This window comes from Strigops habroptila, chromosome 9 (genome assembly GCF_004027225.2).
Source record: "Strigops habroptila isolate Jane chromosome 9, bStrHab1.2.pri, whole genome shotgun sequence".
Lineage (NCBI taxonomy): Eukaryota > Metazoa > Chordata > Aves > Psittaciformes > Psittacidae > Strigops > Strigops habroptila.
The window spans coordinates 1,689,042-1,704,763 of record NC_044285.2 but is presented as its reverse complement, the minus strand read 5'-3'; the positions used below and the strand labels follow the sequence as shown (position 1 = coordinate 1,704,763).

Genomic DNA, 15,722 nt, shown 5'->3' with positions numbered 1-15,722 from the left:
TTTTTTAAGTTAATGACTTGAGCAATGGGTGTTATTAATTCTCAGAATATTATAAACATGATTAATTTTCAGGCAGAGATGTATTAGATAAGGATTTCAACTATGTCAACTTAAATGAGTCAATGTCAAAACAAGTATCATTTTAGGAAGAAAATACTGTAAATTACATGCTTCAGCATGCAGTATCCCCCCTCTGAACAGTCCAGTATTAAAAACAACATCACAGGAAAGCCTTGCTTTAGGGGAACATCTCTATTCTTTAGTCCTGAGCACTGAGGAGAGTTTAAACTCCAACGCAGTGCTGGTTTTCATCCATAGTGTCAACTCCCCTGGCATCAGCTCTGTAGCTCCTTGGAGTCTCCTCAAAGACTTGCTGGAAAAATTACATACTCTAATGCCAAGGGGGAATGGTTGGTCTTGGAGAACCCCAGTTTCACATACAACTCATTATCCGCTTTGGAATTTCTGCTATTGGGAAGAGCCGACTCCAGAACAACGTATGTTACCACAGGGCAGGGTGGATTCAGAGAATCCACTCAGAATGACTTCACAGGGCTCGGTTACTGATGAAGCTGTGGAAGTGTGGTTCATAAAGAGTGATTGTGTAGACCTGCTCTAGAATGTCAGGTTTGACTAACAGCATGATTGAGGACTGAATTTTGCTGCATGGAAATGTCTGTGTTCAACAGACACTGTGATGGACAGGAATTCCTCCCAAAGGAGTCTTACTCCACACTTACATGAGTTCACTGAGAAAAAGCCATTTAAACAGTGAATTGTTGCTTTCTGATCTGAACTGGTATGAAAATAATCCTGTGTGATTTTTCTCTAGCCTTCTCCAAGAAGCAGCTGGTGTGCCGCAGCAAGCAGCCAACTGAGGCACTCCGGCCTTGCAGAAACCTACTACAGTGTTCTCCTCCAGACGTGTAAAGTGCGTGGGGTTGGATTTGACCTCCAGGTATGAGCAGGAAAGGTTAGAAAATGTGATACTCTGCAGAAATTGTGTGTGTAAATCCCAATACGGTGAAATCCCTCAGCACAGTGTAAAGATGAAATGTTGTGTATAGTGTAATCTATTGTTTAAGTGTTCTGTTAAAAACACAGTGAGGTGCTGCTCTGCAGTTTTGTGAGGAGGGCTTGGTATAAATCAGAATTGTGTTATTTTCAGTTGGTTTTGTGATGCTAATTAATGAACTCTGAATTGCATAAAGATCTTCAGGAGTTCCTGTGCTGATGAGTCTAATCTTGCAACTTGCCTGTCATCTTAGTTCGGCTGGGATGTAAGTCTTGAAGAACAGAGAATCCATCTGATTTAGCATAAGGGTGGAGCAGTGAAGGATGATAGAGGATGTGACAACATGTTCATGTTATACAATAGGGAGTGAGACGGGGTCTCTCTGGGAAACCACCAAGAGAATACTGTGCAGATCTGCAGTCACCTGGAGCAGTGCTCAGGTTTTCCTGAGAGCACTTGGCCATCAAATGGCCCTTTCACACACCTCTCTACCCAGGAGAGAAGATAAATCCTTCAGAGGACAGGAGGTCGGGTGATAATGAGGAATGAAGAAATGAAGATGCAGCCTGTGCTAGGGAAGAAAGCGCTTAAGGCTTCTGAACACAATTGTAAGAGAACGAAATGTAAAAGCATTTAGGAGATGTTACACCAGACAGAACAGCACACAGATTTCAGATCCTAGAGCACAGGGCTTCGCTGGGAAAGGCAGAGCTTGAATAGTTTTCTCTGAATAAATCCTCCCCAGGGATGGCACCTCACAGCGACACGTGGTAACTCAGCACAAACTGCAGGTTTTGCTGCTCTCGTCTCTATGAGGCCTATGAAGAACCAGAGCAGAAGGTTAATGAGAGTTCATGTCCCGTGTATATCTGAGGTGAAAAACAGGCTCTAAGAACAGGAAAAGCTAAATATATTCTGTCTTTCAATGTATGTGTCTATAAGGCTTTTAGGGGTTAACCTGTCTCTTGATAAAAATAACTGTAAGGAGATAATTTTTAAGATACTTACGACCATCTCTTACTGCTTTGGAACAAAAGTATTTGGTACTGAATAGACTCTGCTGTATGTATTGTATTTATATAAACCTAATGTATTCTCTAATTAAGAGCAATAATCTGCTTACACTGAGCAGTAATCCGTTATGCAGAATTCAAACCTAGCCCTTCTTAGCTATGGGTATGTACTTACTGTCCCAGTGTAATACATTTATAATTATCACTATTTTAGGAATAATTAAAACAACTTTCTTTTTATTTAACAGGAAAAACAGGGAACAGTTTTTATATTGTATGACGATCAGCAGCGATACAGACTGGGAATGATGTAAGTATACAGAGTCAGTCCCATGGGCCAATAAACTGCTGGGAACACCTTGATGTGAAGAGAGCCCCACAGCAGCCTGGTCTCTGATGAAGGCTGGGAAGGAAGCAGAGAATAAGGACACCACACACTCAAGTTCACTGACTGTCACCCCCTGTTCAGAAAAGCAGAGTGACTTCCTCTAAGATCGGCCTTCTGAAAAGTTTTAGGGAGGCTTTCATTTTAGTAATAAAGACAAAAGTACAGGAGTGTGCTTAGATCAAAGCCTAACTGCTGCAGACTAAACACCACAGCAATTAGCTAGATGCACTGTCAGCTGCAATCTAGCTGTGAGAGCAGAGGGATTAGCACGGGCTTACTTTTACAGGCAACATTATTAAAAACCTAACTACACATCATGCAAAGAAGGTTTGAGTTGAATGTCTTTTCTATGTTGTTCTTCACAAAGTGATCAACAGCACTCAGGCAACAGCAGATCCCATAGTTTAGTAATTCTTCAGACATCTGAACCTCTCCCAAGAAGTCTAAGAAAGCATAATCTGCATGAATCCACTACACACTGATGGAAAGCCTCTCTTCAGAGAGAATTTATGTAAAGTTTACTGCCAAAACAGGATGTAATGAGTGAGAGGCTGCAACGCCCTGTTCTCAGTCTGTTCTGTATGTCTTTGGTGCTGGAGCTATTTCATTAATGACCTAGATGAGAAAACAGCTTCCTCGAGTGCTGGATTTGACTGCAAGCATTTTGGAAGGCAGGAATAGAATTCAGAATGATCTCAGCAAATTGAAGAGATAATATGAAAAATAGAAATACATTCAGGTGGAACCAGCTGCAAGAATCAGACTGAGATAGCAGGAATGAATACAAGGAACAATCAGCTTTGTAGACGAGGATCTGTGAGTAACAGTGGTTCACTAACTGCCCTGCGAGTCACCATGTCATTATCTTATGGAAAAAGGTAAACAGGATAATGTGGGAGACATGGGCAGTAATCCTTCCATTCTGCTCACAGGAAGGCAGTGGAGATGTTGAGTGTTCTAGAAAGCATGACTTACAAGGACAAATTAAAGGAGACTGGAAGGAGGAGGAAGTAGATCTGTTAACAGTCCTCACATAAAAAGCCTTTGCGGGAAGGAAGAATCCCATCTCCATGTCTTGGATAGTAAGACAGGAAGAAGTGAACTTCACTTGCAGCCAGGAAGATTCACATTTAGCATTTCTGATAGTAAGGGAAGAACTAATTAGACTGTTCGTTGTGGTCACCATTAACAGTGTTTAGTAACAGATTAGACAAACCTCTGTGAGGGTGCTGCAAGTAGCACTGATCCCGCCCTGGCACAGGGAAGGGACCAAATGAATCCTGAAGATGTTTTCTGGGGCTACGATTCTATCAGCCTGTACTGAGCTCCTTGTAGGTGAGGCTACTGGTAGTACACAAGCGAGTCTGATTGGTTTAAAGCTGAGATGAGAGACACTGCATTCTACCTACATTCCTGCTAACTCCTCTGGAACAACACATCAACAAAACAGTACCTCCTGGATCACCAGCTTGACCTGGCAGTTATTAATATATTACCAGAATACTCTCAAACACATTTGCCATGTGTTCTGATTCTGGATTTGTCTTCCCTCAGATTTCCAATGCAATTTCCTTATCTTCATTTGAAAATACTCTAAAGACTATTTCAAGAACAACAGATCACTGAAATACCTGAAACATCTGTGTGAATTCTCATCCAATTTACTATATTGGAGATCTACTGTCAGTTCCAGGCAGTACTTGAGGTACACTCTTCCTCGGCATAGTATCTTCTTCCATAAGATCGTATCTATTACATCTCTACGTACCACTGAGAAACCAAGGCCTCCAAAGCTACAACCAAAGAAATGCTAGTAACTGCTGCAATTCTTCTCAGATGCCTTTCACAAACTGTAGGCAGAAGCAACAGTTCTTCTGAGCTAATCTCTGTGTTTACAGTCCTACCTCAACAGTAGCCTTTTACACGCAGTAGTTGAAACCTCACTGCTTACTTCTGCTAAGTTGATTAATAAAAATTATTTATTGCACAAATCCTTTCTGTTGACAAGGTAGAATGGAGCCTCATCTTTCATATCTCCCTGAAGATTGCCACCTTGTGAGATTGAAAATACTCATTAAATTCCATCACCAGACAGGCACAAATGAGAGGGCGATTGTTTTTAAGCATGTGAGGGGAATCATTGGTAAACTCATTTGTTTGGATATCATTAACAGAACAATTGGAGAAGATCTCCAGGGGGTCCTCATGACCTTTGCTCGCAATCTCTTCATCATCCATCAAGAAATATCAGCACCTAATATGCAAGGCGAGACCAATTTTAAGGTGAGGTGTTAATTAACTAACGATCCTGGTTAATTTCTGTACAAGGGCTGAAAATACCTCATGCTGGATCATAAACAAGTGCTAAACCATTCCTTTTTTATCGTTAGCGGTATGTATTTTACAGTGTCTAGGTCAAGATAGCAAGTCTCCCAAGGAACCTGTTAGTTAAATTTAAGTTTGAAACTTTTTCTTTGAAAAGAGACATACTTTAGTGTGAAATGATTTGTAATGTAATGCTCCCGACCGTCCTTTGTAAGAGGCAGGGAGCTACTGGCACCGCCTCAGACAGGTCTATCACAATTGTCTGGTTTATTCTAGAAGGACACCATCAAGGTAGGAATCCTAAATTAGAAACAGACTTCTCGGTTTATAATAGCTCCTTAGATTATTAACACGGATTTTTTTTAAGCAGGCAGCCACTGTGTGCTTCATCCATTAGTTCACGACCTTCACCTCGCCACCGTTTTCACAAGTCAATTTTGTTCCCAATTTCCCTGTGCTCTGGAGTTCCCGCAGTGCCTGTCCCCATGTGCCAGCAGATGCCCTGGGGCGGCGTGGGGGGCATCACGACAAAGCGTGTGGGGCTCCTCACGCTGGGAGCATTCCCTCTGGAGCACCCACCTTTACTCTGAAGCTCCTCAGCGACGACCTTGCTGGCAAAAGGCGACAGTAAAGCAGAAATGAATCCAACCCCCTGCCCTGAAACGCGCACTCGTCACAATGCTGCTTTTTGATTCCAGAGAATAGCTGAATTGTCCAGAGGGACTCCTCCTGCTAAACTCCATCACCTTTAACTTCATAAAAACTTGCCAAGATCCTGCCTGAAAGCATTTTGTAGAAAGGGGAGCAGCACCATGTTACAGACTTGTACCTTAACTTGCATAATTTCTACCAGGTTCTTTCCCGTTTTAACTCTGACTGTACTTTCCTCTGCCAAGCGGAGCGTGAAGTGACAGGTTTAGAGAAGATATAATTAAATTTCAACATGTTACAGAATAAACAAACAAAAAAACCTTTTTCCAGTAGAGAGGAGTGAAAAGCAACCACTGAAGTAAAGTACAAAAGGGAACTCTTCTTCATAGTGAGTTAACGACGATTTACCATGAAATAGAGCAACTGTTAATTAATCAGAAGTAACAATTACAATGAATTGTATTTATTTACCTAAGATTTGTATGTATTTACTAATAATTCCCACAACTGTCCCCATAGTAACAGTAAATTTAATTGGTGCATCATGTGCTGTGTAACATGGGTTACCTTTGCAAGGCAAGTGCTACCAGATGTGCATTTTGGCTGCTGGATTTCATTATAATGCCCATTAAATAACTTGTATTCCTTGAATCTGTTGCAGATGGCAATTCAAGATATCGAAGCAATTCTAGGAATTACAGCAGAAAACAAACTGAAATTGGAAGAGGAGCAACCTTCAGCAGCAGATGCTCTGAAAGAATAGTTAACGGGAAATGTTTAAGCGCCTTATTCTTTATGCTCCTGGAAACGCTTTCTCATCTGTAAGAACAGGTTTGGTTTTCCTTCTGCACCAGCATGTGAAGGAATATTAACTGAGGGAACAGTTCTCATTTCTAAGCATGGTGTTTAAAAGAATATCCCTGCTTTCACAAAAATAGACTGCTAAAAAGCAGAGGATCATGATGAACACCTCTGTTCATACTGTCACTCCTGAAGTACAGTATCTGAATTTAAAATCTTGTTAATAGGGGTCACGTTGTCTTTGTCACTAAATCAGATGAGGAGATCATGCTCCACTGAAGAGTCCCATAACCCTAAATTCTCCTTCAAACCTACTTTATTCTAAAACAGACTTCTGACGTGAAAGTAGGTCCAGTGTTCTTCTACCTACACTTAAATGCCACCTTAGCAGTAAGCCCACAACCCAGATTCCTCTTTAGAACTGATTGGCCATATTATCTTTCCACTATTTCTTTTGTTATCTACAGATTCTTGAAGCATTTTTTCATGTTCATTTTCAAATTATCAGAAATACTAGTAATAGCACTAGTTCAACAATGGATTGTGAAGGGACCATCAGAATCGTACTACAATTCCCAATGCACCATGATTTTACAGATCCATCTGTCCATCAGGTAGATCCTGTATTTCAGACAATGGTGACTCTTCTCGTCATAATTTCTGTGCACTGTAATGTTAAAGGACTACAGGTACATTTGTAAAATTATCCATCAAATCTCTCATATGCCACCAGACAACACAGTTAATTTTACTATGGAGAGCACATCTTAACCACTGGATGGATACTCCTGTCCAAGCATGGCAACTATCTTTGAGATTACTTCTCAAAAAGCTCAGGCAGAACCAGTTTTTAAAGACAAACAATGAATGTGACCAAGCAGTCGCAGAAGATCAGTGCCCAGGTTTGCCAATGCCCAGGTCTTTGATCCGTTACCTTCATAAATGATCTTTTGTGTTAATGTTTTTCTCTCCTGCTTTGATCACAGAAGTAATTACTGCAGATGAGAACGTTTGCATAAATGCTGATCCCTGCTTCAGATAAAAATCTAAAAGTATTTCTGTTTAATTCTTTTGTTTTGTTCCTTTCTTACATGTAATCTCAATACAGTCTTGGGTTTGGATATTCCAGCACCCACAGATTTTTCTAACAGAAAATTTAACCTGTGAATAAACTTCCTTGAAGTCTCTATTCTTTATAGTTAGAAGTGAAAGTAACAAGTATTTTGGGCTGTGGTAGGTACAATGATCTCTCGCTTGCCAAGAAATAATATGCTGAAAAAGACAGTATAACTGCTTATTACATCTTCTAAAAGGTAAGATATATTTATTCTCTGTTCTGCTTGGAGGGGCTGCAGAACAATATGTTGAAGCATTTACAAAGCAGTATCCTGGGGGAAAAGGAGGCACGGGAGAGCTCAGCAGTGCCAGCCTAGGAGCCAGCTAGTTTTGTAAGGGTTAAGGAAAATTAAGCCTTGATCGAAGCCAGAACAACATAAGGTCTGAGAGGCTCATTAGTTCACTGGCACTTAATAGACTGCAGTGTCCTAGGAGTAAACGAAACCTGCACTTCCTTATGTTTTGTTCTATTCTGACAAAAGAAAACTGTACCTGTTTTTGCAGGAAACAAGTGACCTGAAAGTTCCCATGGTGAGAGAGATTTCTCAGTATGTGCAAAGTGTGAAATGTATTTTGAGGGGGGGAAAAAAGTTTTTAATTACTATTAACACTTCTGAGCGTTGAGCTGATGGAAGGATTGAAACTGCTTTACAGTCTCTCACATTCAAGTCCCATGCTGGTGGTGCCAAAATTGTATTTTCTTTTTAGCAATACACCAGATATAAAATGAAATTACAATCTTTAAAAAAAAGAAAATGTTAGAAATATAGTCATTCTCTTGTTCACACAACTGGATTATTTATTCCTACTCACTAAAGGAGTAATAGGGTTCTTGAGCTGTAGTTTGAATTTCAGAACATTATCTAGACTGTGAAGAAAACAGAGCAAGTGTGAATGGGGAGATAAAAGGTGGCCCAGGTGTGGCTGCTCATCAGAAATTGCCCAAGAGAAAAAAAGGGAGTGGGCATTCAGCCCAAGTTTCCCCATTTAGAATGAGCACAGAGCAAAATAGTTCATCAGCAAACCACTTCCAGAGGTCTTCTGAAATACTCACCCTACCCATTTCCTGAAAGATCTCCATTCAAAGGGATGGATCAGGAGAATTTTACCACCTTTCATCTAGGTTAAGGTAACAAATCTATGGGATTTTAAGACTAACCTGGCCCTCAGCATTTCACAGTGGTTACCTAACATCACTCCCCGTTTAATAAATCACCTAAGAGGTACTCCTCCTTACCATACACTGATCCTCTGCATTTCAGTTTCGACTACAGATTTTGTTACAGCAACCAGATACTAAAGATAAGGAACTACGATCATCCACAACCTTCATGAATGTAATTTAATATATAATCTTAACTGAAGAATGGTTTTTAGTTGCATCACAAAAATATGCATTTCAGGAGACTGTTTTCATGTAAAAATTATCAAACTCTACCAGAATCCAATGAACACAGAGGCCTGAATTGTGCAAACCAAATATTATTAACAGAAGACATTTGGAAAAATGCTTTGTAATCCTTCCAAAGACTCACTAAAGACTCATCTTCAGTATGCTTGGTCATGATTTTTGCATACCTTAGAAGTATGCTTTGCGATGTTTTGCTATGCAACCATAAATACAGACGCTACTTGATTCCATTTGCTGGAAGTAGGGGCTGCCAGAAGCAACACAGTTAACAGCAAAGTATCTTGAAATAAATAATTTAAAAATCAAAGTAATTGTCATATGTCCACTTTATAGCAATAGCTTTATAAGAGGTAATTTTGACCATGAAATATAACAGCAGAATATCACTCTTAAAGTATAATACATTACCTCAGCCTTCTACCACAGACAACCATGGCATCCGATTCAGACTTCTCTATCCTCAGTCATTGTTGCCACTAACAAAGAAAGATATTAAAGCTAACTATATGCTCTATTAATTATAGGAAGGTGAACTTGAGTCAAATGTGTTACTGGCAATGATTAATAATTACTGGTTCCATACACATGTAGTACACTGCAGTACATAAACAGGGTATGTTGTGGAGTAGTAAGTGATTAATTAACACATTCATACTACATAGCTCAATGGTTTAAGATTGCTGAGTTTGAGATACTGCTCACAATTATTAGAAGGAAAAAATCTGTCCCCATTTCAGTTTATTTTTCTACACTTTTTTTTTTTCCCCTCACATAGAATGTTTAATGGTTCATAAACTTGCCTTTTATTTAGAGAAATCCTAGAATGGTTTGGGTTGGAAGACACCTTAAAGCTCATCCAGTTCCAATCCCTGCCACGGGCAGGGACACCTTCCACTAGAGCAGGTTGCTCCAAGCCCCTGGCCTTGAACACTGCCAGGGATGGGGCAGCCACAGCTTCTCGGGGCAGCCACAGCTTCTCTGGGCACCCTGTGCCAGCGCCTCAGCACCCTCACAGGGAGCAATATTGGGTAAAACCTTAAAATATTTTGCTTCGAAAGTTTCTAACACTTGCAAAGGTCTATTTTTAATCTGGCAAATTTCACAAGTAAAATCAATGCAGTTTAATGTGGGTTTTATGCAAGCGTATGTTAACTTGGTGGACGCGGCAGCCGCGGGATATACCAGCAGCAAACGAGCCGCAGACAAAACAATTCCTAAAACTGTAATTGCCCGATTCAGGGATATTTTAACTCGCTGTAACGAGACCTAACGTACCCCTCCCGCAGTTCATCCTCCTCTCGGGCTGTGCGGGGCAGGACGCACCGGGAGGTTCCGTTCACTTTGCGGGGGTGCCCCGGCCGCCTCAGGGAGCGCGCCTCTCACGCCCCGCTCCCCTCACACCAGCCCCGCCGCCGCTGCCCCTTCCCGCCCTCGGGCGGGCCGGGCGCAGGCGCTGAGGTGGCGCACGCGCGCCGGCCGGGGCCTGCGCGCGTGCGCAGTGGGTGCTGCTGTGGTTGTGGGGAGGGAGGGGGTGGGCCGGCCCCGCGGGATGCTGGCGCTGAGGCGGCTGCACGAAGCGGTCGTGGGGCTGCTGCTGTGGCGCGGGACGGCGGAGGCGGCAGCGCCTCGTCCCGCCGCCTCGGAGGTGCTGAGCCAGCACCTGCGGCAGCGCGGCCTGCCCCACTGGACGTCGTACTGCGTCAAGTACAGCGCCGTCCGCAACGACCAGTTCGGCCTCTCCAACTTCAACTGGCGGGTGAACGGCGCCAACTACCACATCCTGCGCACCGGCTGCTTCCCCTTCATCAAGTACCACTGCTCCCGCGCCGCCCCGCAGGACCTGGCCATGCACAACGCCGCCTTCACCGCCCTTAAGGTCCTCAATGCCGGTAAGTCGCGTCGCGGCCTCTCCTCAGCTTCTGCCGCCGGCTGAGGCGGGCACAGGGGCGAGGCGCGGGGCGGGAGGCGGGAAGGGGTGAGGTAAAGCGGCGGGCGCTGGTGAGGGCCGCGTCCCTGGAGACGGGCGGGGGCTGCGCAGGGCCTTGCGGGGCGGCTCCGTTCCCCTGAGGTGAGGGAACCCGCCCGACGTTCCTCGACCTCCAGCCCCGCGGCCGGACTGGGCGGCGTGAGGAAACGCGAACCGCAGAACGCCCGAGCTCCCCGCGCTGTAAATCAACACTCCTCGGGGGTTTTACCGAGTTCGGGTTTCGCTGTCCTGTGTGACAGGGAAAAATCAGCCCGCCCTAAAGCAGAAGAGGCTAACATTAGCGGGTATGGATCGTTCTCCACATAAAAATCTATGTTCTCTTACCGTGGGTGAAATCCTGTTCGCTAAGCAAATACACGAGCGCCAGCTGAAGGGAAACTGTTTCTCAGAGAGTGCCTGAGCAAATCTTTGCACCTGGCATCCAGCTTCTGGTGTGGGCTTGGACTGCCTCTGATCCTCAAGTGCTGCCGCAATATAAAGGTTTATAAATAAAAATGTTCTCTCAGTACCTTATCATTAATATAAAAATAAGTATAAATAAGTTTTGAAATACATTATTATTCAAAACTTCACCTATGCATACACTGCTTACTTAAATGCTGGCAGTGACAGTGGCATAACTAATTCCATAAGTTTATTGTTTTCATATTTCATTAAAAAATAAATCTAATTCACTTTGCAAGTCTTTAGTGACTTTTTCCCAAAACATACTCACTAGTCATAATTTTCTGATCTTTCCAGACTGATGTAGTGAGAAAATACAATCTCAAAGATTGATTTATTAGTAATAACAACTTTAATTTTATTTTCCCCTGCCCCATCTTTCTTGCAGCTACCCTGCATTTTTCATATTTAAATGATTGAAAAGTACAGTTAAAAAGTCACCTCCCTCATCTGAGAATCTACCTTGAGCACCTGGGTAACTTTAAGCACATTAAATTCGGTGTTCCTGTGCTTTGCTGAATTCGGGGTCTAAATCCATGTATGTTTTTTCCCCTATATTAAGTAAAATATTGTTGTCTGTAACAGATGAGTAACTTGACAGTGCTAAAAATGGTGGCACTTTTTATATATACACCTTCCTACTCATTCCAGTTTTGCTGGAGTTGGTAGTGTTAACTACTGAACTGATTTTCCCAAGAGCAGCTTCATGTTGATCCTGTGAAGTTGCTGCCTATTTTCCTTCCTGTCTCCGCTCTGATACATGGCATACTCTGAACTGATAGCTAACTCTCTGGATGTCCAGAGAATTTGGTTTCTAGTATTTGCATATATATATATTTTTTAATGAGTAGAAATCAGGCTGTATACATGACCATGTTTCGCTTCTGTCACGCTGCTGTCCTCCCATTTTCTATCAGTTTCTGTGAATTGCTGCTTTTCTTAAGTTGCTTCCTGATTTCAGTAAAGACAAAATGTGAATAAGGCAGCTTTTAGAGGAATGCCTTCTTTCTAATTTCATTTTGGAGTCATCATCACTATTAATTGGCGGGTTTAATTTTCCTGGCTTGCTATCGCTGTATGTAATGTGTTTTTGTCTTTTCTTAGGCATCCCAACTTTACTATATGGAATTGGCTCCTGGTTCTTTGTCAGTGTCACAGAGACTGTTCATACGAGTCATGGCCCAGTTACTATTTATTTTCTAAATAAAGAAGATGAAGGCGCAATGTACTGAAATCACACCCTCAAGTACCTGTCCTCTGGTGGGTTTCTGTGTTACAGCTGCTACAAGTATCTCTTCCCTTTGACTAAAGGCAACTGAAGGTTGTTTGGTTTTTTTTTTTTACAGTGCATTTCTTGACTTAACATCCTGCCTTCAGGAAGCTTCATGGACTTCTTGATCATAAGAGATTTATTTTTGCAGAGGTTAGTAAAGTTGAAAAAGTAAAAGCCTTGGTAAAAGAATTAATATTTCTAAGGGTGTTAGAATTTATGGAAGTCAGTGACTATTGCTGCTGAACAAACTTGTGCTAATTTAAAGCAATACATCTACCAACTTATAGAACTGAATTGTAGCGTGTGGACAAGGAAACTGTGAATACACTAGACCTTTTCAGAATGTCTCTGAAAAGATGAACCTGCTCAGGTTTAGACTCTGACTGGATGTTTCATAATGCATTAATTGTCATAGCTGCAAGTGTGAGTGAATCCATGGCACTGACTAGTCACAGTTGCCAGGAAGACTCTGGAAAAATACCACCCTAAGAAGTTACGAATGGCTGTATCATATTTCTTCAAATGATATTTAAATAAAATATCTAAATATGGTTTATGTTTGTATCTTTTGCAATTCTTGAACTCCAGATAGCTGCTTTTTGTTGTTGTTTCTTTATATACTTTATTACGTTTATTTTATACATATATGCTTTATATATATTTATTGTTACTTCTTCATAGGTAAGTAACAAACCCTAAGTAATCTAGAAGATTGTCCTCTGTGCTAATTTGCAAAGTGCTGCTATTTTTTATTAGTAGAGGAGAATGAGAAGAATTCTACCCTTGTTTTTTCAGTGCAGAATAGCCGATTTCTCCAGCTGTAACTGAGTACAGCTGTAACATGCACATATAATGGGATGACTTACATTCAGTTGGAACCAGAGAAAAAGCTTTGAGGGAACTGTTTGGATAGTGGAAGTACGGAATTATTGGGTAGTAGGTTCAAACAATGGAAACACCTGTACAGGATTATGTCTAGTTTTAGTGCCAGTGAATACTGCTGTTCCAAACCCCACGTCTGGTGATGTAAATTGATTTTTCAGTTTTCATAAGTAGGAAGATAAATGCAAAATGGGTGCGTACTGGGTGTGGAGGGGAATCCACATTCCTAAATAAATGATTACCAAGCTACAGCTACAGTATAATTTCATTTAAACACTTTTTTACTTAATTCCAGATAATGGAATTGTTTGCCACTTAATGAAGCAATACATGTGGTTTGTCTAAAGGAACACTAAATAACACTTTAATCAGAGAAGTGCTGGCACTCTTTAATTTGGGAGCATGTTCTTGACATGAGGTAAATGGGTCTCAAAGCTGAAGAGGTGGTATCATGAGAAGCCTCTTTAATAATAAATATTACTGTTAGTATCTTTCTAGAACTGATTTTCACTGTATTGGACAAAGTTAAATAACTGCAGCTCATAAGTTAAAGTCAAATACTACTCATTCATTGCCACAGATCTGGTCAATACTTTGCTGTAAAGGTTTAGTCTCCACGCAGGGTTGATAAAATGGTTTTTAATTACTAGACTATAAATACAGCTCTTCATTGGAGTTGCACCTCCACTCACTGCAGCTTGTTTGATTTCTGATAATGTGTACTGCTGACTTTGCTTACCTGTTTTTCGATAAATGCAGGCAACATGACTCCTTGTCCATACAGTGATGGGCAAGTCTCCTTAGAGAACATCTCTGACAAACTACCCTATTGATCCCTGCAATTCTGTGCTGCTCGCAGCATTAAATAGAGACTTGATTTCTTGTTCAATGATCTCACTGTGTAACAATTAAGCAAATGTAATATTTTCTTGTATTACATGAAAATCAATAGACCTCTTGCTCTTATGAAGTTGATCACGCTAAAGGATGAACTAGGAGATGTCTGAGGGCACAGTGCAAATATAGTATCGTTCCTTCATTTCATTAAGGCTTGTATGTGACCTGTTACAGACCTTAAAAGGAAAAATATGCTATTTATAAGGGATAATGCTTGAGTTACTAAATCATGACAAAAATAATTTTCAAGTATGAATATAAACCTACTTGCTTGTCTTCAGCCAAAGGTAAAATACTCCATCTGGCCTTAAGTCTCTTTTTGCTATAAATACTTACTTCTTAGTATTTTTTTTAATAATCTATCTTAAGTTTTGGCCTGAACACAAGATGGAAATGTTGAGGGCCAAGAAGATTCAAGGAGATTGATGCCATCTTGTCTCAAATATTTCTGTAAGGCTCAGGGAAACATGGGAAGGGCAAGCAAGGATGAGCATGCTGTGTGGTGTTCTCAGCTGAAGTTTTCCTCTTTACCTCTCTAATCCCCATAAACTCCTGCCTGGTGGCAGCAGGCCCCTGAAAGGACACTGGGTGTGAGGAGAGCTGGGTCTTCTGTTGTGGAGCAGTCCAAATGAACTGAAGAGTGGCCCTGAAGTGGGCTGTAAAGCTGAGCTGCTGGCAGTGTAGTTATTCAAAGGTGCGTTATTTGCACACACACAGCACCTTACTCTTGCCTGTAAGGGCCTTTTGGGTTGTCTTGTAACCCCGTTGCTTTGAAAGGCAGACTTGTAGCGAACCAGGCTTTGTTAATTCCTTTGTTAATTGTTCTAACTAGCAGCCTCCTTTTTGTATGTATTATACTATGCACATGTTGTGTATAAAACACACTCATGCTGACACCTATTTTTCTATAGATGAAGCATAAAATGACCCTTCTAACTTTTTGCAGATTTGCTCTGCACCCCTGCCATTTGAAATGAAGTGCAGTTTATCTTGTAAGTCTTGTCTTAATTATCTCTTCACTGTATTCAAGAATGATGTTTAAACGAGAGATGACATAAAAAGGCAGAGAGCTTTGTTTCACCTCACTTAACAACTACTTCAGATTAGTGAAACCTTAGCCTAAGCCCAGAGGATCAGGTAGCCACTTCTTGTAGCAGTCTTTTTAAACAGTAATGACTACTGGGGGCATCTTAACCTAAACGAGTGCTTAGCATTACGTCTTACCCAGGTCAGTGGTCTCAGGTATCCGAGTTAAACTGTGTTACTGTAAATTAATGGAAAATGTAACTGCGCTTTGCTGAAAGATCAATGTCCAATAGAGGCTGCACAATCAAATCTTGTTGCAATGATTGAGGTCCTTAATTGCCTTTCAAAGATAAGGTGGTAATCAACGTAGGTTTAACTGATCTTTTTTACCAGTTCAATTACATGCTAATGACTGCAGCCAAGTCAGGATCTTTAACTACTTATTAAATCTTATGTTTGTGGTGAAAAATTACTTAAGCCACACAATCGATAA

The 15,722-nt window shown here is 41.3% G+C and overlaps 3 protein-coding genes across 6 annotated transcripts in view; 2 read left to right on the top strand and 1 right to left on the bottom strand.

Annotated features, from left to right (window-relative positions):
- Window positions 1–7,391, top strand: part of IQCH (IQ motif containing H) — a 57,797-nt gene extending 50,406 nt beyond the window's left edge. For 3 of the 4 annotated variants that reach the window (XM_030497378.1, XM_030497379.1, XM_030497380.1), the window contains exons 18-21: window positions 833–958; window positions 2,277–2,338; window positions 4,591–4,699; window positions 6,054–7,391. In XM_030497378.1, the coding sequence (XP_030353238.1) occupies window positions 833–958; window positions 2,277–2,338; window positions 4,591–4,699; window positions 6,054–6,155 (399 nt within the window). In that variant the 3' untranslated portion in view covers window positions 6,156–7,391. The remainder of the gene's footprint in view (window positions 1–832; window positions 959–2,276; window positions 2,339–4,590; window positions 4,700–6,053) is intronic. The other variant, XM_030497381.1, reaches the window with a different exon arrangement.
- Window positions 1–10,162, bottom strand: part of AAGAB (alpha and gamma adaptin binding protein) — a 77,746-nt gene extending 67,584 nt beyond the window's left edge. Inside the window, exons 1-2 of the mRNA XM_030497385.1 lie at window positions 9,996–10,162; window positions 9,129–9,196 (exon numbers count right to left, since the gene is read on the bottom strand). The gene's annotated coding sequence lies outside the window, so the exon portion shown is untranslated. The remainder of the gene's footprint in view (window positions 1–9,128; window positions 9,197–9,995) is intronic.
- A 3-nt stretch (window positions 10,163–10,165) lies between these two features.
- Window positions 10,166–12,980, top strand: C9H15orf61 (chromosome 9 C15orf61 homolog). Its single transcript, XM_030497388.1, has 3 exons — window positions 10,166–10,609; window positions 12,256–12,411; window positions 12,498–12,980. Exons 1-2 carry the CDS (start codon window positions 10,270–10,272, stop codon window positions 12,381–12,383), a joined length of 468 nt encoding a protein of 155 aa, XP_030353248.1. The 5' UTR covers window positions 10,166–10,269; the 3' UTR covers window positions 12,384–12,411; window positions 12,498–12,980.
- The last annotated feature ends 2,742 nt before the right edge of the window (window positions 12,981–15,722 follow it).

Coding starts and splice junctions, on each gene's coding strand:
- C9H15orf61 (XM_030497388.1), top strand. CDS start 10,270: ATGCTGGCGCTGAGGCGGCTGCACGAAGCGGTCGTGGGGCTGCTGCTG. Junction 10,610..12,255: donor CCTTAAGGTCCTCAATGCCG/GTAAGTCGCGTC, acceptor GTCTTTTCTTAG/GCATCCCAACTTTACTATAT.